At 43.3% G+C, this 26,331-nt stretch overlaps 2 protein-coding genes across 4 annotated transcripts; one reads left to right on the plus strand and one right to left on the minus strand.

The window, feature by feature from the left end:
- Nucleotides 1-1,031: 1,031 nt before the first annotated feature.
- Nucleotides 1,032-4,402, minus strand: LOC139583277 (serine/threonine-protein kinase greatwall-like). 2 transcript variants are annotated; one of them, XR_011676520.1, is made up of 5 exons: nucleotides 3,710-4,402; nucleotides 3,404-3,545; nucleotides 2,254-2,424; nucleotides 1,946-2,047; nucleotides 1,802-1,820 (listed from the first exon to the last, which is right to left on the minus strand). XR_011676520.1 is itself a non-coding variant. In XM_071414180.1 (4 exons), the coding sequence occupies exons 1-4, from the start codon at nucleotides 4,166-4,168 to the stop codon at nucleotides 1,777-1,779; spliced, it is 747 nt and encodes a 248-aa protein (XP_071270281.1). In that variant the 5' UTR covers nucleotides 4,169-4,393; the 3' UTR covers nucleotides 1,032-1,776. The 2 variants fall into 2 exon arrangements, 1 of the variants encoding a protein (XP_071270281.1); XM_071414180.1 differs by lacking the exon at nucleotides 2,254-2,424 and having other exon boundaries at nucleotides 1,032-1,820; nucleotides 3,710-4,393.
- A 347-nt stretch (nucleotides 4,403-4,749) lies between these two features.
- On the plus strand, nucleotides 4,750-24,540 carry LOC139583278 (ATP-dependent zinc metalloprotease YME1L1-like). Of its 2 annotated transcripts, none has more exons than XM_071414181.1 (18): nucleotides 4,750-4,923; nucleotides 5,811-5,945; nucleotides 6,939-7,137; nucleotides 7,278-7,379; nucleotides 7,662-7,768; nucleotides 8,184-8,337; nucleotides 8,915-9,022; nucleotides 9,418-9,591; nucleotides 10,321-10,473; nucleotides 12,150-12,282; nucleotides 12,415-12,477; nucleotides 13,278-13,390; nucleotides 13,742-13,897; nucleotides 14,780-14,931; nucleotides 15,347-15,473; nucleotides 16,902-16,975; nucleotides 20,962-21,048; nucleotides 23,013-24,540. In XM_071414181.1, the coding sequence occupies exons 1-18, from the start codon at nucleotides 4,891-4,893 to the stop codon at nucleotides 23,154-23,156; spliced, it is 2,214 nt and encodes a 737-aa protein (XP_071270282.1). In that variant the 5' UTR covers nucleotides 4,750-4,890; the 3' UTR covers nucleotides 23,157-24,540. The 2 variants fall into 2 exon arrangements, with proteins under 2 accessions (XP_071270282.1, XP_071270283.1); XM_071414182.1 differs by having other exon boundaries at nucleotides 8,915-8,998.
- The last annotated feature ends 1,791 nt before the right edge of the window (nucleotides 24,541-26,331 follow it).

Consider the following 26,331-nt stretch of genomic DNA (forward strand, 5'->3'; position numbering starts at 1 on the left):
CCTTCCCCAAACTGTTGCCACCAAGTTGGAAGCACAGAATCATCTAGAATGTTCTTGTATGCTGTAGCATTAAGATTCCCCTTCACTGAAACTAAAGGACCTATCCCAAACCATGAAAAATATCCCAGACCATTATTCCACCTCCACCAAACATTACAGTAGGCACTATGCTTTGGGGCAGGTAGCTTTCTCCTGGTATCCGCCAAACCCAGATGTGTCCGTTGGACTACCAGATGGTGAAGTGTGATTCATCACTTCAGAGAACGCGTTTCCACTGCTCCAGCTGATGCTTGGCATTGTACATGGTGATCTTAGGCTTGTGTGCAGCTGCTCGGCCATGGGAACCTATTTCATGAAGCTCCCGACGAAGTTCATGGGCTGACGTTGCTTCCAGAGGCAGTTTGGAACGCGGTAGTGAGTGGTGCAACCAGGGACAGACAATATTTACACACTACGCGATTCAGCGGTCCTGTTCTGTGAGCTTGTGTGGCCTACCACTTTGCAGCTGAGGCATTGTTGCTCCTAGACGTTTCCACTTACCAATAACAGCACTTACAGTTGACCGGGGCAGCTCTAGCAGGGCAGAAATTTGACGAACTGACTTGTTGGAAAAGTGGCATCCTATGACGGTGTCATGTTGAAAGTCACTGAGCTCTTCAGGAAGGCCATTCTACTGCCAATGTTTGTCTATGGAGATTGCATGGCTGTGTGCTCGATTTTATACAGCTGTCAGCACCAGGTGTGGCTGAAATAGCCGAATCCACTAATTTGAAGGGGTGTCCACATACGCTATATATACACACACACACACACAAAAGTATCATACGACTTTGCAAGACGTAAAATAACATACGAAATGGATGAAGTTGTACAGAATTGTGCACAATTTTCAGGGACCCAGTTTGGTTCTAGTGCTGCTTTTAAAACTACCACCCGAAATAATACAAAACATTGAACCCATCTTTTCCTCCTTCAGAATGGTTGTGTTCTTCTTCCTTCATTTTATATTTCACAGAAGAAAAAAAATACACTTTATCACTTCACACAACTGTTTTATTTGTATTTATAACATGTCAAATAAAAATATGTTAAAAAGAAATCTACACATTTTGTGAAGAGTACGCATACAGATGTAGTGTATATGACCCGTTGCATGAAGAATTGGCCGGCAGGTAGCCTAGTGGTTAGAGTGTAGAGGTGGCAGGTAGCCTAGTGGTTAGAGTGTGGAGGCGGCAGGTAGCCTAGTGGTTAGAGTGTAGGACGAGTAACCGAAAGGTTGCAAGATTGAATCCCCGAGCTGACAAGGTAAAAATCTGTCGTTCTACTCCTGAACAAGGCAGTTAACCCTCTGTTCCCCGGTAGGTCGTCATTGAAAATAAGAATTTGTTCTTAACTGACTTGCCCTAGTTAAATAAAAGTCAAATATATATATTTTTTAATTTAAAGAACTCCATCATAGTAGTTAGTGCATAGAAGAGCAGTGAAACATGGTGCTACGTGGATGAAAAGACAGTCGACAGACAGTACAAATATTTAAAAACAGTAATTCACACAAAAAAAATCTCATATATATATATATATATATTTTAATTTGAAGAGAATTGGAATTTCAGTGTACTTCCTAAATTGATCCGCATTGACCGTAACCCTGGAGAACAAACCTACAGACTGAAGCCAGACATCACGAGGTACTGTGCAGTGTTTCTTGCTTCAAAGTATGACGTGTCAGTGTCGTCCTCTGGCTGAGGGATGAAGGGCATGGTCTGGTTCTGAAGGTTATCCCAGTCCAAACCTGCAAACAGAGTGTGGCTCCCGAAGTTCTGATGCAGAAAACAAAAACAAATATGGTTGTAGCAGAAAAAAATGTAATCATTATACATCCAAATGGTCCATTTCAAATGGAATGGTGTTATCACGGTTTAAACTGGTAAAACAAACCCTTTACCTTTGAACCCAGCCCGTTTGTTCATGTCCATGGTGAGTAAGATCTCTATGGCATTACGGGAATTCTGGGATAGCTCCTCCTCACCATCGGGCCATGGAATATCTGAAATGAAACATAAAAACAAAATATTGGTGATAGAAAACGTTATAAAACATTTTCAAATGCACGATTTTACTTTGCTGTAAAAAGGCATGTTACACTGAAAACATAACCGATAATAATAATTTACATTTTAGTCATTGAGCAGACTATCCAGCGTGACTTAGTTAGTACATTAAGATAACTAGCTAGGTTACACAACCACATACCACAGAAAAGTTACATCTTTTCTCAATAAAAAGACAACTGCTACTGCAAGAAAGTATCTCTGTCGAGAATATTCTGGAAGACAAGCTGAGGGGTTTCATCGTTGGAGGGGGGCACGCCGGTAAGGAACTCAAACAGACACACACCCAGGGCCCACCAGTCCACCATGCAGTCTGGGGGGGGGGGCAAGAGAGACAGTAGGTCACATATTAATCCGTACATAAACATATCTGACCAAATTACCCGCGATTGTTTTTGTTCTGGGTTTAACGGAGATTAGTCACATACATGTCTCAGATACCATCACCGTATTGTGTCACTGTGCTATTGTCCTGTTAGGCTGTGCCTCTATTCTACAGCAGTGGAAGCAGGAACTGAAACAATTGGACAACATTAGGCTTAGTGTTTCAATGTACAATTTGGGATAATTGTAAGATCCACACACACACAAACACACCTTCAAATACGATGTGAGGGGGGGGGGGGGGGGGGGGTGTTGAAATTGTATTGCTTTTAATTTGTTTGTTGAACACTGTGTTGGCTACTACATGATTCCATATGTGTTATTTCATAGTTTTGATATATTCACTATTGACAACAAATCATAAACAACAGAGTAGGACTGGTCCTTAGTTTTGGGGGTCATGCTCAGGTAAAACAATTTGGCCAATCTATACTTCCATATTTCCAAGTCCTATTCTTGAATATCAAAGGGGTATAACATGTATTGGAATGACTGGAATTCTGATAGACTTTGGTTTTGGTTTGTAATGTAAAGATGTATAATAATAAGATTAAATGATGTAGTAGAAAACGATGGGTTAGAAGATGCCTACATAAACAACCCATAAAGTAAATGGCCAACTATGTAAACTTTAACATTGATTTATCCTGCAATAGATGTCGTTCAATTGGTAACAATTCACTTTTGTCTTCTTCTAATGCCTCGTAAGGGGAAAGTAATCTAAAAGTAACGGAATGTAATCAGATTACATTACTGATTACAATTTGGGACAGGAAATACTGTAGCTATGTTATCATAAACATACAACTCCAAGCAGGAAGTATCAGAACACTTAGAAAGGAAGTTCTAACCTTTAAATATGACTGAAATGTTTTGACGTCCCAAACAAGAAATGGGTCAACTCTTACCATGTCGTTTCCCCAATAGCAGCTCTGGGGCTAGGTAATCTGGGGTGCCTAAAATCGGTACTCCCTCCACGGGTACAGGACCACGTCGGACACTCTTAGGGGTCCTGAACGGAGTGTGGGAGGTGGTCGACGACTGCGGGGTCTTAAATTAGGAAACAAATGAATAAATAACTGATAAAGTGTCATGTGTAATGTAAGTTCTCTGAAGCTATATTTAGGTCCTACATTTTCAACTTAGCCCAGTACCCTCCACCCCTGAATCTCGACTCTGTATCCACCACCCCTGGAATTTGACTGTGCATCTACCTGATCGAGGGAGTTGTTGGAGCTGGGTCTCTTCTGGACTGGTGTGACAGCAGCGGGCATACTGTGGTAGGAGGCGGAGGTGGCCATATCCATAGGCTCCACAGAGCCCAGGCTGAGGCGTGAGCTCCCCGACATGTTGGAGCGGTTGATGGAGCTGCAGTAGCTCCGGAAGGCCACCACGTTCCTGGGCTTGAGGGACGAGGGTGACATGGCCACCCTGGGGTTCAGCTCAGGGACTCGGTTGAGGAAGGAGCGCTTGGATTCGCCTTCTCTCAGGGTGAGCCAGTTGCCCGGCTTTGCCGTTCCTATACTAGCGAAGATGGGTGGCTGAGGAAGGAGTGGGGTACTGGGTGATATTGCTGGGTCATATCGTCTATCGTCTAGCTCGAACAATGCCCAATGCCCCTCTTTGGCACTTTGAGCCGACCTCTTTGGGGTTGGGCTGTTGACGATGGACATTTCATGAGCCGACCCCTCAGTCAGCGCACAGGCTCCTGCTCAGTCTTCACCAAATGACGTGCCTTCGATGACGACCCCCTCTGCTGGTCCTTCCAACTCACACAGGAGGTTTTCATCGAGGTACTTTGAAATGTAACAGCTATTTGCTTCCTTTTCACTTCCTTTGACAGACAAGGCAAGCTTGTTTGAAATTTGAAATCCGCTCCCAGCGATAGGACGCTATTCGTGGCCAAAGAGAGTGCCTGTACGAAAACGTTAACACTTGAAATTAAGATTTTACCAAATAAAGTTATGAATTAATCAATAAATATAATTGACTTTTTGGGCCATCAATAGTTTTTACTAGAGCAACTCTGCTACATGAATTGCATCAGGCAATGGATAAGACACCTATTCCAGGCATCAACATTGACGCATATTTTGTAAAAGCAAAATCAACTCGTTTACAAATGTTGACAACAACGTGGCAAACAAATTTTAAAATAAATAATAATAATATTGGAGAAGAAGCTAGATAAGTGTAGCGAAGAAAATAATCGTGTACAAACCGGTAGTAATTTCTTCCAGAAGTCACGTTGATGTTGACCTCTCATGAAGAAGCCATTTTCATGAAAGTAACAGTTTAGTAACAAGAGAAAAACAAAAGGACTGTGCCCAGGAGGAGTTGGTATAATCAGTAACATTGAGGGTCTTCACATACCAACCCTCAAGTTGCTGTGATCATGTTTTCCTTCTCGGCGACGTTCCAGCCACAGGTAAATAAAGGCAGTTGACACTAAGCCAGGATAGGATAACTGGCTAATTAGCTATCTAGGTGACTGATGTAACCTAGCTACTCGAAAGTGCTGGCTAATTAATGTTAGATATACGAGACAACACATGTAACTAGCTAGCTGTTTAAAGTTATGTATTTTATCTCGCCATAAATATTGTTTGCTAGTTCTTGTTATCAAGCTTATTTAGCTAACGTTAACTAGTTACTGTAGGTAACGTTACGCAGTTCTCAATCTCAGTATGTCCTAACGTTAGCTGTCTGTTCATACTAACGCCACAGCGATATTTTTGACAGTTGTAAAGTTCATTTGAAGCTAGCTAGTTATAAATTAGGTTAACTAACCAAACTAGCTGACTAATTGGTTATGCCATACCATATCAGTCATTTACATAATCGAGCTATCGCGATAAAAGTATTGCTTGATTTACACCTGCCTGTAAATGACAATACCAATGAATACTGTCAATCAATGGCATGTGGAAGGCTGTTTTTAAATTGTAACAGGAGAAATGAATGTCCCCCCAATGTCAAATCTGGCCTGTGTACATAACGTTAGATGCAACTTGGCAACTCTTCACATCAGTAACTATCTGGCAGGGACTTGTAATGCCTTTGATCTCATTAGAAGATATTTACAAGTTGAACTCAAATTACCTTCCCTCATCAGTGCCCTAGCCCTGGTGCCTCACAAATCTGCTGTAAATTACACAGTGAAAGAAATATCGTAGGCTGGTCATCTAGACCCAGGCAATCATTATCCCTCCTGCAATGTTTGTTTATCAGAACAATATATGCCAACATTACACAAATCATGCATGTCATGTATTTCCAATTTGTCCATCTCTGTTGCCTCTTGACTCTTCTTAGGTAACGAGTCAACTCATTGGCCAACTCATCAATGCCCTCCATTCCCTGAAGAACTCAGCCAGCTCCACAGCCACAGCTTCTGTCCAGAGCCTGCAGACATATGTCACATCAGAGCAGGACCTGTTGCTCACAGAGGTAAGATAACACTAAGGGGATGTGGCTTACATGCAAACCCATATTTCATCTTCAAATTGGTTCGGTTTAAGGTACGGGTCAAGTTATAGATTTAGGCTAGTCTGGCGGTCAATGGGATCCTGGTCAGAAAAGTCCCGTTAGACTCTCTCCCCTGTAAGATTAGCCTACTTAATGGCAATCATAGGTGGTACATTTGTTATCATGGATTCCTCTTCTCATAGCCTAGGCTTATTCCTGACACAACACTGCAGTTCTCCCTCAGACTGGACAAGCCTCAATGTACACAAGCTGTGTCTATCTTTTAGAGCTATAGCTTGCATCAACTGGCTCCACCCCCTCCACTATCCTCAGGAGCCCCAGTGCAACTTTGTACTGACTCACATATAACCTTGGAATTATGGGAATCCTGTTGTGTGCAGGGCCACCAGCTCTAACGGACTAGGCACAGCTCCCCAAGCAGACATGTCTTTGTTGTGGTTAGGGAGAGTGTTGTTGTCTAAACACAGCAATATTATGTGCCATAGACACTGAGCATAAGTTACATTATTGCAGGTATGTATTGTCACTCGCAGCTCTCCAATGTGTATGTGTTGTTGTTATTTCTCATCAATTGGCTAGAGATCATGGCCACTGGAGTCAAATGTATTTGCAGATGTTTGGGCTCCTACAAGATAATGAAAGATAAGTTGTAAATTCCCTTACAAAAGCAGCAGCACATCCTTTCATACTGAGCCTGACTTGCATAGCTAGCCAAACTCACACTGCAATGCTACATTTGACCACTTTTCTCAACAAAAAAAAAATTCTCCAATAATTATTAAATGATTGTACTGCAAGCTTAGCTAAACTAGACTGGTCGGCAACCCCCACTAGGGGAAACCCCTATGGTCGTGAGTTAGCCTGGTCGCAGATCTGTTCATGGCCAACGCTTGCTCATTATTACAGTTGACGTGTCCTTCATACTGACTTCCTGTTCCCACTGTGAACCTCCAGGACCTGGGTCTAGCAGAACAGAGGGTGGGTCAGCCCACTGTGAACCTCCGGGACCTGGGCTTATCAGACCTGAGGGTGGGTCAGCTGGATGAGCTGGTGAACAGGTTACTGCCCTCACTGGGCTCAGAGGAGGACCCAGCTGCTTCAAGATGGAGGACGTCCCACGTCTCTACGGACTCTTTCTTCCAAAACAAACAAGGTGAGGACCTAGTTGTTTTTATCTGATGAATCTGTGTTTTTGTTGCAGGGTGTATATTTGTAGTAAAATGATACCGCGCAGTTGTTTGCATGTGTGTATTTGTGATAGTCTTCAGTTGACTTGTGTATTTGTTTCTATAGGGTTGTCAAACGGAAGGTTGGGTGTTTTTGGCTCGCCGATGTTCCACAGACCAAACCAGAGTCCTCTACATGCCATCTGTTCAGAGCTCCAATACTGGCCTGGTAAGGAAACCACACCTGGTTTATTTTGCATCAGTGTCATCTGTGGTCCTCATCTGTGGAATGTGCCCAGTGACCCTCAAGTGAAGATGGGGAATTCACCATGGTAAAATAATCAACTATTTGAGAGAATTTCATTGGTCCTAAAGTGAAATCTCCACCGGCACCGGGGCGAATCGAATACGCCCACTCACAAGTCATCCTATTTTCCCCCTATGACATAACATAGTGAAATGAATAGTATTATATTTGGCGACCCCCCCCCCCCTTCTGCTTCTTCTTCAGTAAGGATCCAGAACCGAGGCTTCAAGACTCTGAGGAAGAGCAGACGCGTGGAGTCTGGTTACCAGGGGCTGGCAGAACCAGAGGGCTACACTTCAGCGTTCATGAAGGTCAGCAAGTGTTACACCACTATGCAACCAGTCACATAGTCCACAAATCCCCTTCTAGGACAGACAGGCATGCAGTCAATGAACCCACTGGATCTGTTTTGTTGTCCTGATGTTTACCAGAATTTCCCCTTCAACGTGAAGATTGGCACGTGTTGTAAAATTGTGACCCAAACCTTTTTTCTCTTGTTCTTTATGGTATAGTGGTGATTTCTCACACACTGTTTTGTTTTTTGGCCACCCTCGTGTGGGAAGGGCTGTTTTTTTTAATGTCTTGTAACCATTCTGGCTAGACCCATTCATCTCATTTTCATGTTCAACATCTTGCTTTCTCCTCCCTCTCTTTCTCTCACTCGCTGACACACATACATTATGCGATCTTTCCCATTATTTCACCCCCACAACCCCTCCGTCACAGGTTCTCCTCATGAGACCTGACAAGTCCCCAGAGGCAGAGAGTCTGGATCACGTGGTAAAGCAGAAGAACCTGCAAGGTGACCAACAAGATGCCTTCAAGTCTGGTTTCACTGAGGGCTTCATGAGGTCCCAGGCCTTCACTCAGAGGACACACGGCACGTCACACAACTTTCTTCATATATGGCATCTTAATCACTCAGCATATTCCCTTCCTAGAGTGACTAACAGGAAGCAACATTTTTTTTTAAATAATACAAAATAAATGTATTTAACCTTTATTTAACTAGACAAGTCAGTAAAGGACAAATTCTTATTTATAATGATGGCCTACGGGGGAACAGTGGGTTAACTGCCTTGTTCAGGGGCAGAACGACAGATTTTTACCTTGTCAGGTCGGGGATTCGATCCTTCAACCTTTTGGTTACTAGTCCAAGGCTCTAACCACTAGGCTACCTGCCGCCCCCAAAATGTTGCACTATCTTTAAAGGAACGGTGTTAGTCATCATTGAGAAACATTTTTTAAAGTGAAGACTGATATTTTAAACCCTGCCCCAGCTCGTAACAAATTTGCTCCTCCTTGAAGTCAATCATGACTGCCAGTTACAGTGAAGCACTAAGCCCATGGCCACCACTAGCAGTTCCACCAAGTGTTCACAAGGTGGCACTGCTGAGTTGGACTTAATCTCTTATGTTTCAGTAACTAATTTACATATTTCTATCTTCCATTGACAGACTCACTAAGGAGGACCAGGCTGATTCTATTGGTCCTCCTCGTTGTGGGAATCTATGGCCTGTCAAGAAGCCCGTTTCTTTCGGGTAAAGGGTCCTTTTCTGATGCTGGTTTGTGTTCTATTGAATTCTTACACTTGCATGAATCACGGCATTGTGGTTGTGCTTTTTCATCAAGAGCAATTGTTGAATTGGCTGCTGGTCCACTGATCATGCTTTATGATCAATTATCAGCCAGCTGCCCGGCCCCCTAGCTGCCCAGGCGCTGGTCCATGATAGTATATTAGAAACTCCACCTTTGGTCATTTAACCAATGAATGATTGAATAGTAAATGGATATTTGAATATATATTGAGTGGAAGAGGAAAGTGGTATTAACAAAATCAGTAGTTCATGGCAAATGTTATTGTAGCATAGTTTCTATGATAAGTAGAGGCCTATTGGAGATTCCCAGGTGGTGTCTTGTCAGTGGTCTGATTGACTTGTCATGGGTTTGCACTGAACAGTGAGGTTCCGCACCACGTCAGGCCTGGACTCACAAGTGGACCCGGTCCAGGTGAAGAGCGTCACGTTTGAGCACGTCAAGGGGGTAGAGGAGGCCAAGAATGAACTGCAGGACGTGGTGGAGTTCCTCAGAAACCCCCAGAAGTTCACTGTGCTGGGAGGGAAGCTCCCTAAAGGTACGGTGTCTTTCTGTAAAGAATACTCTGTAGACATTCGGTTATCTTCTACTAACTCAGTGGCCTTTTTGGTTAAGCTTCCGCCCTGAGGATGGGAGTTCGATCCCCGGCTCAGTCATACCAAAGACTGTAAAAATGGGACCCAATGTGTGTCTCCTTGGTACTCTGCATTAAGGTGATAGATTGGGGGGGTAAGGCCTTACGATGAGACTACAGTCCTGTCCAGGGGGTGTATTTGTACATTAATCTGCCTCACACTACAGAAACAGGTGATAGATTGGGGGTAAGGTCTTACGATGATACTACAGTCCTGTCCAGGGGGTGTATTTGTATATTAATCTGCCTCACACTACAGAAACAGGTGATAGATTGGGGGGGTAAGGCCTTACGATGAGACTACAGTCCTGTCCAGGGGGTGTATTTGTACATTAAGCTGCCTCACACTACAGAAACAGGAGATAGATTGGGGTAAGGCCTTACGATGAGACTACAGTCCTGTCCAGGGGGTGTATTTGTATATTAATCTGCCTCACACTACAGAAAGCAGATATGTCCACACGGCTACTTCCGTACTTATGAGCTGAGCAGAGATGTCCTCAAGTCAAAGCTACTTCCTTACTACTTATGTGTCTTATCTTTCTGTGTGATCCCTTTACACAGTGCCATTACATTTTTTTTCTTTCAATGTGTTCATATGTTGCACTTTTTTGTGGCCTCTGGTTCTGTCAGGCATCCTCCTGATTGGCCCCCCAGGCACAGGAAAGACTCTCCTGGCTCGGGCTGTAGCCGGGGAGGCCGACGTCCCCTTCTTCTACGCATCGGGATCCGAGTTTGACGAGATGTTTGTGGGTGTCGGAGCTAGCCGCATCAGGAACCTCTTCAGTAAGTCCCAGAGGAGATCTAAGGCTGTGTACTGTTATCAGTACACTGACTGACCAACCTTCACCCTGTCACTCATGATAGCTGATTGGTGTAAGGACCTGATAGGTTCGATTGATTTATTGGGGGGAAAGATGCACGGACTACAACCCAGGGGATAACAACTTAATGTGATTCCATTAGTTTCCAGCGTTAGTGATTCCATTAGTTTCCAACGTTAGTGATTCCATTAGTTTCCAGCGTTAGTGATTCCATTCGTTTCCAGCGTTAGTGATTCCATTCGTTTCCAGCGTTAGTGATTCCATTCGTTTCCAACGTTAGTGATTCGATTCGTTTCCAACGTTAGTGATTCCATTAGTTTCCAACGTTAGTGATTCCATTAGTTTCCAACGTTAGTGATTCCATTAGTTTCCAACGTTAGTGATTCCATTAGTTTCCAACGTTAGTGATTCCATTAGTTTCCAACGTTAGTGATTCCATTAGTTTCCAACGTTAGTGATTCCATTAGTTTCCAGCGTTAGTGATTCCATTAGTTTCCAACGTTAGTGATTCCATTAGTTTCCAACGTTAGTGATTCCATTAGTTTCCAACGTTAGTGATTCCATTAGTTTCCAACGTTAGTGATTCCATTAGTTTCCAACGTTAGTGATTCCATTAGTTTCCAGCGTTAGTGATTCCATTAGTTTCCAGCGTTAGTGATTCCATTAGTTTCCAACGTTAGTGATTCCATTCGTTTCCAACGTTAGTGATTCCATTCGTTTCCAACGTTAGTGATTCCATTCGTTTCCAACGTTAGTGATTCCATTCGTTTCCAGCGTTAGTGATTCCATTCGTTTCCAGCGTTAGTGATTCCATTCGTTTCCAGCGTTAGTGATTCCATTCGTTTCCAGCGTTAGTGATTCCATTCGTTTCCAGCGTTAGTGATTCCATTCGTTTCCAGCGTTAGTGATTCCATTCGTTTCCAACGTTAGTGATTCCATTCGTTTCCAACGTTAGTGATTCCATTCGTTTCCAACGTTAGTGATTCCATTCGTTTCCAACGTTAGTGATTCCATTCGTTTCCAACGTTAGTGATTCCATTCGTTTCCAACGTTAGTGATTCCATTCGTTTCCAACGTTAGTGATTCCATTCGTTTCCAACGTTAGTGATTCCATTCGTTTCCAACGTTAGTGATTCCATTCGTTTCCAACGTTAGTGATTCCATTCGTTTCCAACGTTAGTGATTCCATTCGTTTCCAACGTTAGTGATTCCATTCGTTTCCAACGTTAGTGATTCCATTCGTTTCCAACGTTAGTGATTCCATTCGTTTCCAACGTTAGTGATTCCATTCGTTTCCAACGTTAGTGATTCCATTAGTTTCCAACGTTAGTGATTCCATTAGTTTCCAACGTTAGTGATTCCATTAGTTTCCAACGTTAGTGATTCCATTAGTTTCCAACGTTAGTGATTCCATTAGTTTCCAACATTAGTGATTCCATTAGTTTCCAACGTTAGTGATTCCATTTGTTTCCGTCGTGGTCCCTGATGGAATACAGACCAAGTTAAATAAAACAGTAACCCCTCTGCATCAGTCATTTCACAATATGGCTTTCAACTAATCAAGTACTTCTTGATCAGTGTCCATGAAGCGGAGGAAAGGAGGGACACAGCCTAAATCTCTTTCTGTTTGGTCCGCAGAAGAGGCGAAAGCCAACGCACCTTGTGTTGTCTTCATTGATGAGCTTGACAGCGTGGGAGGAAAGAGGATTGAGTCTCCCATGCACCCCTACTCCAGACAGACCATCAACCAGCTACTGGCAGAGATGGACGGGTAAGAACAACTCAGAATATACTGTATATAGCTATTGCGTCAGAGAATTAAGCCTGAATAATTTTTGTTTGTCTACCTGATGCATATCACAAGGCTTGTGTTTTCCTCATTCAATGTGTTGATACTCCACAGGTTCAAACCAAACGAAGGGGTCATCGTTATTGGCGCTACAAACTTTGCTGAGGCTTTGGATAAGTATGTTTACAGTGGATAGTAACAGGTGTTTCTGTAGGCTTTTCACCAAACCAGTAGGCTTGGTCCCTTTGTCAGGACCTGGCTGGTTGGCTGTCTAGTCTTAAAGTTTCAGACCGCTGGATTTCAGCTCCCGAGTTGCAAATTCACACTTGAAATGTGGTTCACATTGGAATAAGGCTGGGTGGTTAATTGGAACAAATTGCACAGCGGGAACTACTCTTCCCATGTGCCCAGAGAACTGATTCTGCCTTTTTTGCCATGACCCTCCTCGATATGAAAGATGTCCTCGGTGAGATTACTGGAAAAGTCGCCCTAAGAAAGTTATTCTTGAGAGCTGGCTATAGGACCAGCAAAAAGCTGTATAAATGGAACAAATCTATTTTTAGAAAGAGGTCGTAAATAGAACCGCTCTTAATTTTGCTCCATTGACGGAGAACCTTTTAAATTCTTTGTAGAATCACAAGGCTAAAGGTAAATAAAGAATGCATTTGTTATTGACACAATTGAGATTGGAGCATGTACTTTGTTTTGAATTGTATACAACATGTCAGCTCTCTGGATCATTAGCCCATTGCTCTCTGGATCATTAGCCCATTGCTCTCTGGATCATTAGCCCATTGCTCTCTGGATCATTAGCCCATTGCTCTCTGGATCATTAGCCCATTGCTCTCTGGATCATTAGCCCATTGCGCTCTGGATCATTAGCCCATTGCGCTCTGGATCATTAGCCCATTGCTCTCTGGATCATTAGCCCATTACTCTCTGGATCATTAGCCCATTGCTCTTCTGTCTTTTTTTAGTGCCCTGGTACGTCCGGGGAGGTTTGACATGCAAGTGACCGTCCCTCGTCCGGACGTGAAAGGACGTACGGAGATCCTCAACTGGTACCTGCAGAAGATCAAAGTGGATCCTAGTAGGTTTCAAATCAGTTGCTTAGATCAGTGGCTTTCAGATCTCTCCTTGAGGACCCCCCCCCCCAGACGTTTCACAATGTTGTTGTAGCCCTGAACTATCTCAGGTCCCTGAGGAGAGGTTTGAAAACTCCTGGCTTAGACAGTATATCAGCTGACTAATTTATCATAGCGACGTTAAACCTAGCCGCCTCGTCAAGAGGTTCTGATCACTAGGTGTCACGGCTACCCCCCCCCTCACACACACACACACACACACACACACACACACACACACAAATTCGCTGCATGAAAGAGCCCACTGTTTTGGACTGACAACATTCTCCTTTTGGCCCTGCTGGTTGTGTGTTCAGACGTGAACGCGGCGATCATTGCCAGGGGGACGGTGGGCTTCACGGGGGCGGAGCTGGAGAACCTGGTGAACCAGGCGGCCCTGAAGGCAGCGGTGGACGGCCTCGACCAGGTCACCATGAAGGAACTGGAGTTCTCCAAGGACAAGATCCTCATGGGTGGGTGCATATACATACACACACACACACTTCGCTACACTCGTGTTAACATCTGCTAACCATGTGTATGTTACCTATAACATTTTATTTGACACACGCACACACACACACACATATATATATGAACCTTCCTTCAGAGAGATGTTTGTGCTAGCAGGACCCATTAAGAAGCAACACAAATGTAACTAATGCAGACGCCTTTGGTGCATTATACAGTACCAGTCAAACGTTTGGACACACCTACCACCTTTTCTATTAATTAAAATGTACTTTTAACAAGGCACACCTGTTAATTGAAATGCATTCCAGGTGACTACCTCATGAAGCTGGTTGAGAGAATGACAAGAGTGTGCACAGCTGTCATTGTCGTGGAAATACTTCTTAATAATATCTCTTAGACACTGGAGCTTGTGAGTTCAGAATAGGCTTTATTAAAAAGTAACAAGCCAAGCTGGTCCCAGACTCGGCGATCTCCTTATACAATTTCAGTTTGACACATCATACATAGTCACTCCACTTGATGTCTTATTCTACAATTTAGAAAATAGTACATTATAAAGTAAATCCCTGGAATGAGTACGTGTCAACTTTTGGCTGGTCCTTTATCTGTCTATCACACTCAACCTGCCATGTGAGAGAGCTGAATGACAACGAGTCTCTGGTTAAGAGACATTCTAATGTAGACTGTTAGAACGACTGTCTGGTCAGGATCCCTCTCATTCTCTAGGACAGATATTTTCCCAGGAGTTGGTGGTTCTATCTTTCAGGTTGGAATTCCCAAATAAAACGTACTGGAGTAAAATCTGCACTACACTAATATGAATGATAAAGTGTTTTTTTAATTCTTCAAAGTGGGTACTCTTGTCTCTCTGTATACTGAAGGTCCTGAGCGCAGGAGTGTGGACATTGATAAGAGGAACAAACAAATCACAGCCTACCACGAGTCAGGCCACGCCATTGTGGCGTATTACACCAAAGACGCCATGCCCATCAACAAGGCAACCATCATGCCCAGAGGGCCCACTCTTGGCCATGTGAGTAGTACTGAGCATTGCGTTTTGATTGGCCAAGGAGTGTTTGAAGCCGTGGTATATTACCATCTAATCATCCCACTTGCTTTGACATGACATCTCTGATTTAGCAATGTCATAGTTTGTTACATTTCATCCACCTTTTTTGCATTGCGAAGCTAAATGTGTTCCATTATATAGTAAAATACCTTGCAGAATAGGTGCATTGTCCCTTCTGCCATTACTTTACCCCCCCGCCCCCCCCGCCCCTTAGTGCTGTTGCCCTGGACTTCCTGAAAGAAGTGGGCCTCGGTTTCGATGTTGGCAGCTCCAGGGGGCTTGCCTTTTAAAACAGTTCAGGAGGAACAGAGAACTACTATTATGTGATGGTTTACCTAAGATGGATGTTCTCGAAGGCTAGTCTTTCCTGTCTGTTTAGGTGTCCATGCTCCCAGATGATGACCGCTGGAGCGAGACTCGTGCTCAGCTCCTGGCCCAGATGGACGTCAGCATGGGAGGCCGTGTGGCCGAGGAACTCATCTTTGGCGACGATTACATCACGACTGGTGAGGGGGGGGGGGGAAACCTAGATCGGTTGGGCTTTAGATATAGAGCATATTGCTACATTAATTTTGGGGGACTTGTAAATGAATGTATAATCAGTTGATTCTTGAAGAATATAACTTCTAAATGAGCTGAGTTTAACTGTCGTACCCAGTCAGAACCCCAAATAACCTTGAGTTACTCCGTTGTTTGTAAACAATACAATTATTGAACAAACACTGAATAGCCTTAACTATTTGGATAACGGGGATGCATCCTTAGCGCTGTCTATGAATTTGAGTGGTTACAGTTCTCCAGCCCCATCCCTCAGCCTTACTCTTGTATTGTGGTGTCTCCATCCCTCAGCCTTACTCTTGTATTGTGGTTTCTCCAGCCCTCAGCCTTACTCTTGTATTGCGGTTTCTCCAGCCCTCAGCCTTACTCTTATATTGTGGTTTCTCCAGCCCTCAGCCTTACTCTTGTATTGCGGTGTCTCCATCCCTCAGCCTTACTCTTGTATTGCGGTGTCTCCATCCCTCAGCCTTACTCTTGTATTGCGGTGTCTCCAGCCCTCAGCCTTACTCTTGTATTGTGGTTTCTCCAGCCCTCAGCCTTACTCTTGTATTGTGGTTTCTCCAGCCCTCAGCCTTACTCTTGTATTGCGGTTTCTCCATCCCTCAGCCTTACTCTTGTATTGCGGTTTCTCCAGCCCTCAGCTTTACTCTTGTATTGCGGTTTCTCCATCCCTCAGCCTTAGTCTTGTATTGCGGTTTCTCCATCCCTCAGCCTTACTCTTGTATTGCGGTTTCTCCATCCCTCAGCCTTACTCTTGTATTGCGGTTTCTCCATCCCTCAGCCTTACTCTTGTATTGCGGTTTCTCCATCCCTCAGCCTTACTCTTGTATTGTGGTTTCTCCATCCCTCAGCCTTACTCTTGTATTGCGGTGTCTCCATCCCTCAGCCTTACTCTTGTATTGTGGTTTCTCCATCCCTCAGCCTTAGTCTTGTATTGCGGTTTCTCCATCCCTCAGCCTTACTCTTGTATTGCGGTTTCTCCATCCCTCAGCCTTACTCTTGTATTGCGGTTTCTCCATCCCTCAGCCTTACTCTTGTATTGTGGTTTCTCCATCCCTCAGCCTTACTCTTGTATTGCGGTGTCTCCATCCCTCAGCCTTACTCTTGTATTGTGGTTTCTCCAGCCCTCAGCCTTACTCTTGTATTGTGGTTTCTCCAGCCCTCAGCCTTACTCTTGTATTGCGGTTTCTCCATCCCTCAGCCTTACTCTTGTATTGCGGTTTCTCCATCCCTCAGCCTTACTCTTGTATTGCGGTTTCTCCAGCCCTCAGCTTTACTCTTGTATTGCGGTTTCTCCATCCCTCAGCCTTAGTCTTGTATTGCGGTTTCTCCATCCCTCAGCCTTACTCTTGTATTGTGGCGGCTCTGTTTTCCAGGAGCGTCAAGCGACTTTGACGGGGCGACTAGAATAGCCAAGATGATGGTGACCAGGTTCGGAATGAGTGACAAGGTAAGAGATTATACCTCGTGCACATAAAAGGGTAGATTGAAGATGAGTCTACACAAATCTCTCCTAACTGTGTTTATTTTTTTTTCTTCTAGTAGTCTGCATTTTAGATGGTCTAAATGCATTTCATTTCACCAAAGGCTTATTCCTCAAAGGCCGTATCCATAAATTTAGAAGGCAGCGTTGCCTTTGTGCAGTAATGCCATTCTCAGGCATTGCACGCGATTGGAGGGATCTCTCAGCCATGTTGTACATGTGCCGACACATTCTAGACTTTGTTTTCCGACTCAACCCTGAGAGATTTACTCTGCTACTCACCTCATATCTACAGACCGTTGTATCTACAGACCGTAGTATCTATCTGCAGGCCGTAGTATCTATCTGCAGGCCGTAGTATCTATCTGCAGGCCGTAGTATCTATCTGCAGGCCGTAGTATCTATCTGCAGGCCGTAGTATCTATCTGCAGGCCGTAGTATCTATCTGCAGGCCGTAGTATCTATCTGCAGGCCGTAGTATCTATCTGCAGGCCGTAGTATCTATCTGCAGGCCGTAGTATCTATCTGCAGGCCGTAGTATCTATCTGCAGGCCGTAGTATCTATCTGCAGGCCGTAGTATCTATCTGCAGGCCGTAGTATCTATCTGCAGGCCGTAGTATCTATCTGCAGGCCGTAGTATCTATCTGCAGGCCGTAGTATCTATCTGCAGGCCGTAGTATCTATCTGCAGGCCGTAGTATCTATCTGCAGGCCGTAGTATCTATCTGCAGGCCGTAGTCTACTGAGGCTCTTAGAATAATAATAATAGATGTATTTTATGTAGTGCTTTTCTTTACAAAGAGAATCTCCGACGCTTTAAAAACAAAAGTAGGGTTCTGGCATTGGCAAGTCTTGACTTATGCGATGGTCTCCCACAGCCGATAGCTGGTGTTGATTGTGATGGCTGAATGTCGATGGTACAGGGAGGGAGAAGCGTCAGGCGGATAGACTGATCCGAAGCTCTTCATCAGACACCTTCGCCGTATCCTCCTCCTCCTCCTCCGTAGGTTGGCTGGATCATGAACTCCTGAAAGTGTTACACCCACCTGGGTGTTGCTTTGGCGGGTGTAGGCTAAGCTCAGCGCCTGGAAGACCACCACACGTCAGTAGTAGTGGTCTGGTATAGTCACCCTATGAGGCGAGCTGTATCCCCTCAAACCCTGGCACCCCCTCATCACGTTCCTAAAACCGGGGCGGTTGGAACCACAAAAAAAGCACTGTAGAAGCCGCCCGGTGCTGTGTGGGTTATTGAGATGCATCGTTCAAATGATCGCAGAGCCAGCTAGCGTAGCTATCTAGACAGAATTATTATTATTTTTAACTTGCCATTAGTCCAGCAACTTTGGGTCAAGACACCGGATATTTTAGCTCAGTAAGAAGTTACCAAATAAATACAATAAACGCATAAAACAAAATATTCATAAATGTACAGGAGCACTCTGCCAAGGCTTCCTCGCAGTGCCATGGCAACCACGGAACTTTATCATGTATACATAAGACAGCCCAATTTTGGGGTGGCAGGTAGCCTAGTGGTTAGAGCGTTGGGTCAGTAAACAAGGTAAAAATCTGTCCTTCTGCCCCTGAACAAGGCAGTTAACCCACTGTTCCTAGAACGTCATTGTTAATAAGAATTTCTTCTTAACTTCTAACGAGTCAGAAACCCGGATCCGGGAGCACCCCCCACCAGTAAAAAAGCTGAATAGCATAGCTAGCATAGCGTCACAAGTAAATAGTAGCATCTAAATATCATTCAATCACAAGTCCAAGATACCAGATGAAAGATCCACTTCTTGTGAATCCAGCAATCATTTCTGATTTTTAAAATGTTTTACAGGGAAGACACAATATGTAAATCTATTAGCTAACCACGTTAGCAAAAGACACCATTTTCTTTGTCCACCATTTTTTCTCTCCACCAGTAGCTATCACCAATTCGGCCAAATAAAGATATTGATAGCCACTAACCAAGAAAAAACCTCATCAGATGACAGTCTGATAACATATTTATTGTATAGGATAGTTTTTGTTAGAAAAATGTGCATATTTCAGGTAGAAATCATAGTTTACAATTGCACCCACCATCACAACTCGACTAGAATAAATACAGAGAGCAACGTGTATTACCAATTTACTCATCATAAAACATTTCTTAAAAATAGACAAAGCATAGCATTGGAAAGACACAGATCTTGTGAATTCAGACAATATTTCAGATGTTCTAAGTGTTTTACAGCGAAAACACAATAAATCGTTATATTAGCATACCACATGTGCAAACGTTACCCGAGCATTGATACAAGCCAAAGAGAGAGATAACGTAATCATCGCCAAAATGTATTAATTTTTTCACTAACCTTCTCAGAATTCTTCCGATGACACCCCTGTAACATCATATTACAACATACATATAGAGTTTGTTCGAAAATGTGCATATTTAGCCACAAAAAAACGTGGTTATAACATGACAATACTAGCAAAACTAGACTGAAAATGTCGGGCTCCATTTTGGACAGTGATCTGGCGTAATGAATAACTAATCGTAAACTTGACTAAAAAATATAGGGTGGACAGCAATCGAAAGACAAATTAGTTCTTAATGCAATCGCTGAATTACATTTCTAAAAATATCCTTACTGTGCAATACAGGGTTCGCCAAGCGAAGCTATACCAAAAAAAATGGCGGAATATGCGTATAACTTTTTTCGACAGAACAACGATTTATCATCATAAATAGTTCTTACTGTGAGCTGTTCTTCCATCAGTATCTTGGGCAATGTATCCTTTCTTGGGTCTAATCTTCTTTTGGTCGAAAGCTGTCCTCTTGTCCGTCGAAATGCCCACTAACGTTCGACCGGGACCCCGAAACGTGCCCGGTGCTTCAATGTGCATCACAAAGCAATGCCTCAAAATCGCACTAAACGGATATAAATTGCTATAAAACGGTTTAAATTAACTACCTTATGATGTTTTTAACACCTATAACGAGTAAAAACATGACCGGCGATATATAAGTGGCTAAACCAACGCTTGGAAAGAGAGAGAGTCCGACGTCCACCTTGCGTGAGGCGCAGCAGGAAAAGAACGGTACATCCGGTCTTTTCTGTTTTATACGGGCCCTGATTGCGCAATCGACTCCATTCAAATTGTCACCTCTTACTGACATCTAGAGGAAGGCATGGGCAGTGTTTGTATCCTCATAGGATTTACAGGGACTTTAAAACTGACCTGGGACCAGAGGCCAAAATGTCTGAAATCTCACTCCATATCAGGAAAAGTGCTGTAGAATGAGTTCTGTTTCACTCAGAGACATAATTCAAACGGCTATAGAAACTAGAGAGTGTTTTCTATCCAATAATAACTATAATATGCATATTGTACGAGCAAGAATTGAGTATGAGGCAGTTTAATTTGGAGACGATAAATGCTAATGTTGAAACAGCACCCCCTATATTGAGAAAAGGTTTTAACTAACTTGCCTAGTTAAAAAAAAAATATTGGGCCAAATGTAATTTTGAAACGCATACGGAGGAGCTATTTGATTAGAGGGATATATGTATATTTTTTGGTAACCTCATCAATGTCCTCCAGCTCTCTGACTATTTTGATCCAACCGTTTACTTAACCTGCCCTGCCAACCCTGAAATTAGTGACTGATTTACTGTGCCACAGACCTGGCAACCCATGCGGCCTTACCCTGTTCATTACTATAAGGAAGAAGCCTTGGCTTGTGCGTGCCGGAATGGCTCACAGGAACCTATCTCCTGTTTCTGTAGCTTGAGGAAGCTTGATGTACAAGTACACTCCCTGGACAGGACGCTAGTCTATCGCAGAGCCTAGGAGTAGCTGATGCATAAGTGGTCTGCTGTGCCCCTAACTCTGAGACTGTTGCTGTGCCCCTAACCCTGAGACTGTTGCTGTGCCCCTAACCCTGAGGCTAAACCTTATTGTTTCAGCTTGGTGTCATGACCTATGCTGAAGTGACCAAACAGAGCCCTGAGACGCAGGCCGCCATCGAACAGGAAGTCAGGGTCCTGCTCAAGGTAAGCTTCCCAAACCTTCTCCCACTGCACTTTTTTTATGTCAAATCCTATCTACACTAAACAAAAATATAAACGCAACAATTTCTACGATTTTCGAGTTACAGTTCATATAAGGAAATCACTCAATTTAAATTAATTGAGCCCTACTTGATGGATTTCACAATTGGGAATACAGATATGCATCTGTTGGATCAGAAAACCAGTCAGTATCTGGTGTGACCATTTGACTCATCCAGAGATACATCTCCTTCACATAGAGTTGATCAGGCTGTTGATTGTGGAATGTTGTCCCACTCCTCTTCAATGGCTGTGCGAAGTTGCTGGATATTGGCGTGAACTGGAACACATTGATCCAGAGCATCCCAAACATGCTCAATGGGTGACATGTCAGGTGAGTATGCAGGCCATGGAAGAACTGGGATATGTTCAAATTCCAGGAATTGTGTACAGATCCTTGCGATGGGACAATAGATGCTCCTATTATCATGCTGAAACATGAGGTGATGGCGGTGGATGAATGACACGACAATTGGCCTCATGATCTGGTCACGGTATCTCTGTGCATTCAAATTGCCATCGATGAAATGCAATTGTGTTCGTTGTCCGTAGCTTATGCCTGTCCATACCATAACCCCACCGCCACCATAGGGCGCTCTGTTCACAACGTTTACATCAGCAAACCGCTCGCCCACACGACGCCATATACACGGTCTGCCCGGTAAAGTTGGAACTGTGATTCAACCGTGAGGAGCACACTTCTCCAGCGTGCCAGTGGCCATCGAAGGTGAGCATTTGCTGCAGTTTGGTCAAGACCCTGGTGAGGACGACTAACATGCAGATGAGCTTCCCTGAGACGGTTTCTGACAGTTTGTGCAGAATATATATATATATTTTTTTGCAAACCCACAGTTTCATAAGTTGTCCGGGTGGCTGATCTCAGGTGGTACTGGGTTCACGTGGTTACATGTGGTCTGCAGTTGTGAAGCCGGTTGGACGTACTGCCAAACTCTTTAAAATTATGTTGGAGGCGGGTTATGGTAGAGATATTATCTGACAACAGCTCTGGTAGACATTCCTGCAGTCAGCGTGCCAATTGCACGCTCCCTCAACATGAGACATCTGTGCCATTGTGTTGTGTGACACAACTTCACATTTTAGTGGCCTTTTATTATCCCCAGCACAAGGTGCACCTGTGTAATAATCATGCTGTTTAATCAGCTTCTTGATAAGCCACACCTGTCATGTGAATGGATTATCTTGGCAAAGGAGAAATGCTCACTAACAAGGATATAAACAAATTCGTGCACAGCATCTTCGAGAGAGATAAGCTTTTTGTGCGTATGGAACATTTCTGGGATCTTTTTTTATTTCAACATAGGACAAACACTTTACATGTTGTGTGTATATTTTTGTTCAGTATAGTTAATTTTCGTATTAACCAACCAATAACCAACCAATAACCATTCAACTTTCTAAATAGTAGTTTCTTCAATATTCACTCTTATGAAAACGGAAGTGTAATAATAATCCGGTGCTCCCGAGTGGTGCAGCGGTCTAAGGCACTGCTTCTCAGTGCTTGAGGCGTCACTACAGACCCTGGTGCAGCGGTCTGACGCACTGCTTCTCAGTGCTAGAGGCGTCACTACAGACCCTGGTGCAGCGGTCTGAGGCACTGCTTCTCAGTGCTAGAGGCGTCACTACAGACCCTGGTGCAGCGGTCTGAGGCACTGCTTCTCAGTGCTTGAGGCGTCACTACAGACACCCTAGTTCGATTCCAGGCTGTTTCACAACTGGCCGTGATTGAGAGTCCCTTAGGGCGGTGCACAATTGGCCCAGCGTTGTCCGGGTTTGGCCGGTGTAGGCCGTCATTCTAAATAAGAATTAGTTCTTAACTGACTTTCCTAGCTAAAGATTACATTCTGTTTTTCTTTGACATTCATTCTCTCTCTCTCTCTCCTATCCAGGACTCGTATGAGCGAGCCAAAAACCTCTTGAAGACTTACAGTGATGAGCACAAGACGCTGGCCGAGGCTCTGCTAACGTACGAAACTCTGGACGCCAAAGAGATCAAGCTGGTCCTAGAGGGCAAGGCCCTGGACCCTAGATGACTCGCTGAGAGAAGCCTAGTCAGAGACAGTTAGACATCAGGGTTGGGGTCAAATCCATTTAAATTCTAGTCCATTCAGAAAGTAAACCAAATTCCTTTTCAAAATGTTCCTCAATGGAAAAAGCATTGAAGATAATAGGAATTTGAATTTCAGTGTACTTCCTGAATTAAAATGGATTTGACCCCAACCCTGTAAGACATATTATCTGAATTATGTAAATTTGAAGATGTACAATGGAGTGGCCTTTAGAGGCTTTTATAGGTTTCTTCCCCTTCAATGTAAATGACTGACTTGCTCATAATCGCACCTTGTTTCGTCCCTCTGGACATTGACTCCTCTGTCTGAACCATTCATGTTGGGCAGGTGTTCCCGTAAGGCAGCTTTGTCAAGGCGACAAAAGCCCACAGCAAGGTTCATTTCAACACCCTGAGCTCAAAATGCCCTTTCAATGCCAGGATTTTCGTTTTTTGATATTGACATTGTCGTCGCCCCCCCCCCCCCCTTGAAAAGTTTTCCCCCTTGAAAAGTTTGTATATACAGTATCGATCAAGAAAGTGCTGCATTAAAGTGCTCCTGGGAAAGTGGGAGGTTGTAAATCCGATATGTGCTTTTGAAGTCGGACCAATTCTTGAACCAATAAGAAGCTAGCTAATAATTAAGTTAGCTAGCTTGCTAAACATTGCCAATATGGTCAAGCCAGCTACATTATCCACATTGATGAGTTTGTCATTGTCAAATGTATTTATGGTTAACTTTTGGTTGAAAAGGGGAAAGGCCAGTGGTTAAATGTCTTCGGTAATTACGACTTGGAGGGTCGTTCAAGTGAAACTTGAAACGACAGTTTCGGCAGCATGTGAACCCCCCCCTATAGTCCTCAGCCAATAGGATCTTTTATCGCACAATTGTTTTTCTTTAGCAATTTTGTGCATGAAAGCCTCATCGTGTATTTGGTATGCTATCAAAGTTATGAGGGAAAACAATTGGTTGCCGATCTGATCCTACTTGGCCTATAGCCTTTTCACTGAGCGGAATATTAGTGATAGAAACACCGACCATAAAATATGGGTTTATCATTAAAACCATAACTTTTAATATACATATACAAAATGGCTGTATCAGTGTTTTGTCCCGTATATGATTCATCATCTGTGAGCTGTGAAGGAATTCATCTGCATTCACTGTATGCAGGTCAATATACACATTTTATGTTGTCATTTTATTTATTTACCCAAAGTGTGCCGGACTTGCCATCTTTAGCTATTTTAGGCCCTCGTGTCTGAGCCCATCCATGATATAAATGAAATGTGAGGGGAGCTGTACTTTCATCTGTTTCTCATTGGAAGTGGATCTTGTGGAAGCTCAAATAAAAATTATTCTAAAATCATGCTTTTCTTTTTTGAGATTGACTTTGGTCTCTGGTCGTGAGACGGTGCACTGCGCTACTGACAATGTGTGGTTTATAAAAACGCAATTTCCTTAAGGTTTTGCGGCATTGTTAACACTGTGGATTTCAGCTCAAGCGTAAATTACCTTTTTTTTCAAGGTAGAGTCAGCAAACACAATACCAGTCCGTCTTCTGCAACAACAATGCTAAACTTCTCTGCTGTTTTTGGTCCTGCAGGTGTCACGTTGCAGCAGAGTGACGCGCACCCTTGCACATGCAGATACGCCGTGTGAGTGCATCGTCTTGCTATTCTTGGACCTTTTTAACAACCTGATGTTGGAAGCACCGACCTGAGACTGAGGGTAATTTAGCAAAACAATAAAAGATCACAATCACAGGAAACACTGGATGTCTATCATGACCTCCTGTCTGTAGTCAGCTTAGTGTTGGTTCCACTTAAGTGAAAAGCCTGGCTCTCTTTTCCCCTCAGATGCAATTAGTCTGATATTCTATAATGATGAAACTGTTCTTGTCACCACATCCATTTTTACCTGGTTAAGCTGGATAGGTTTCAGGAAAACGATCACTGAAAGAAGACATGTCGAATTTTAAAAAGGGACACAGAAGAGAGAACACAATCATCCATTGTGTCTTCTTTAAAACAAGCACCTTTTAACAAAAACTAATTTCAACTGAAGCCTGCAATTAGTGACTTCTGTTTCAAACGACCATAATTGAAGAGCAGGACAAATGCTTCTATAACAACTCAATCTATTGTTGGGATCTCTACTATTGTTGGGATCTTTGTCTTGATACAGCTCACTGTGATCAGTGAGATGTTATCTGGTTTCTAAAGAGAATCAGGGGTAGAATAAACAAGGCAAGAGGACAAAGTCACTGAGCTCCAACAAGAATGGTTCAGCTTCAAGTAAAAAAAATTTTTTTTGTTGCTTTTGACAACTTTGAGGGACTTATATTCAACACAATTTCTTTGGATAGGAGATAAAAACACATGAAAGACTGTTCTCAAGGTCAAATTATTTGACTTCTCAACGAAGTACTGTTGTAATGAGAAGTAAAGATGGATGATACCGAAGATGACATTGCCATAGTTGGGATAGGATGCAATTTCCCAGGAGGTAAGAATGGACCAAATAAGGAGTTGATTCATTGTGTTTGTCTAAAGTTCCCAAAAGACAGAGTGATACTGGATTTTTCACTATTGTTTTGGGTGGTGAGGGGCTTGACAATTTCTGGAAGGTTCTTTTGTTTTAGGTGAGGGGCTTGACAATTTCTGGAAGGTTCTTTTGTTTTAGGTGAGGGGCTTGACAGTTTATGGAAGGTTATTTTGTTTTAGGTGAGGGGCTTGACAATTTCTGGAAGGTTCTTTTGTTTTAGGTGAGGGGCTTGACAGTTTATGGAAGGTTATTTTGTTTTAGGTGAGGGGCTTGACAGTTTCTGGAAGGTTCTATTGGAAAGCCAGAACTGTGTAGTAGACATTCTGGATGAGAGGTTTGACAGCACTTCCTGGTATGATCCTGATGATAACAAACCTGGGAAGACAAAGAACCAAAGCTGCTCTCATAGATGGGTAAGACCTGCATCTTCTAATAGCTGTACAGTCTCATGTATAATATTGAAAATGTGAGTTTGAACTTTCAATGTATTTTTGTTATATTTGACATTGGGACTTGTGTATCAATGGTAAGACAAAGTTGAAATCAATGTTAAACTTCCAGACGTGCAATGCATCAATACTGGGTATCAATCTCTGTGTATCTCCCAGGAGGT

Source organism: Salvelinus alpinus, chromosome 8 (assembly GCF_045679555.1).
Source record: "Salvelinus alpinus chromosome 8, SLU_Salpinus.1, whole genome shotgun sequence".
NCBI lineage: Eukaryota > Metazoa > Chordata > Actinopteri > Salmoniformes > Salmonidae > Salvelinus > Salvelinus alpinus.

Bases quoted from the DNA above. Each gene is read 5' to 3' on its own strand.
- LOC139583277 (XM_071414180.1), bottom strand. From the start codon at position 4,168: ATGTCCATCGTCAACAGCCCAACCCCAAAGAGGTCGGCTCAAAGTGCC. The intron at 3,546-3,709 runs GTAGATGCACAG...TCCTAATTTAAG, and splicing joins CCAACAACTCCCTCGATCAG to ACCCCGCAGTCGTCGACCAC. The intron at 2,048-3,403 runs GTAAGAGTTGAC...GTTTCATTTCAG, and splicing joins GCTATTGGGGAAACGACATG to ATATTCCATGGCCCGATGGT.
- LOC139583278 (XM_071414181.1), top strand. From the start codon at position 4,891: ATGTTTTCCTTCTCGGCGACGTTCCAGCCACAG. The intron at 5,946-6,938 runs GTAAGATAACAC...GTGAACCTCCAG, and splicing joins AGGACCTGTTGCTCACAGAG to GACCTGGGTCTAGCAGAACA. The intron at 9,023-9,417 runs GTTTGTGTTCTA...TGCACTGAACAG, and splicing joins AGGGTCCTTTTCTGATGCTG to TGAGGTTCCGCACCACGTCA.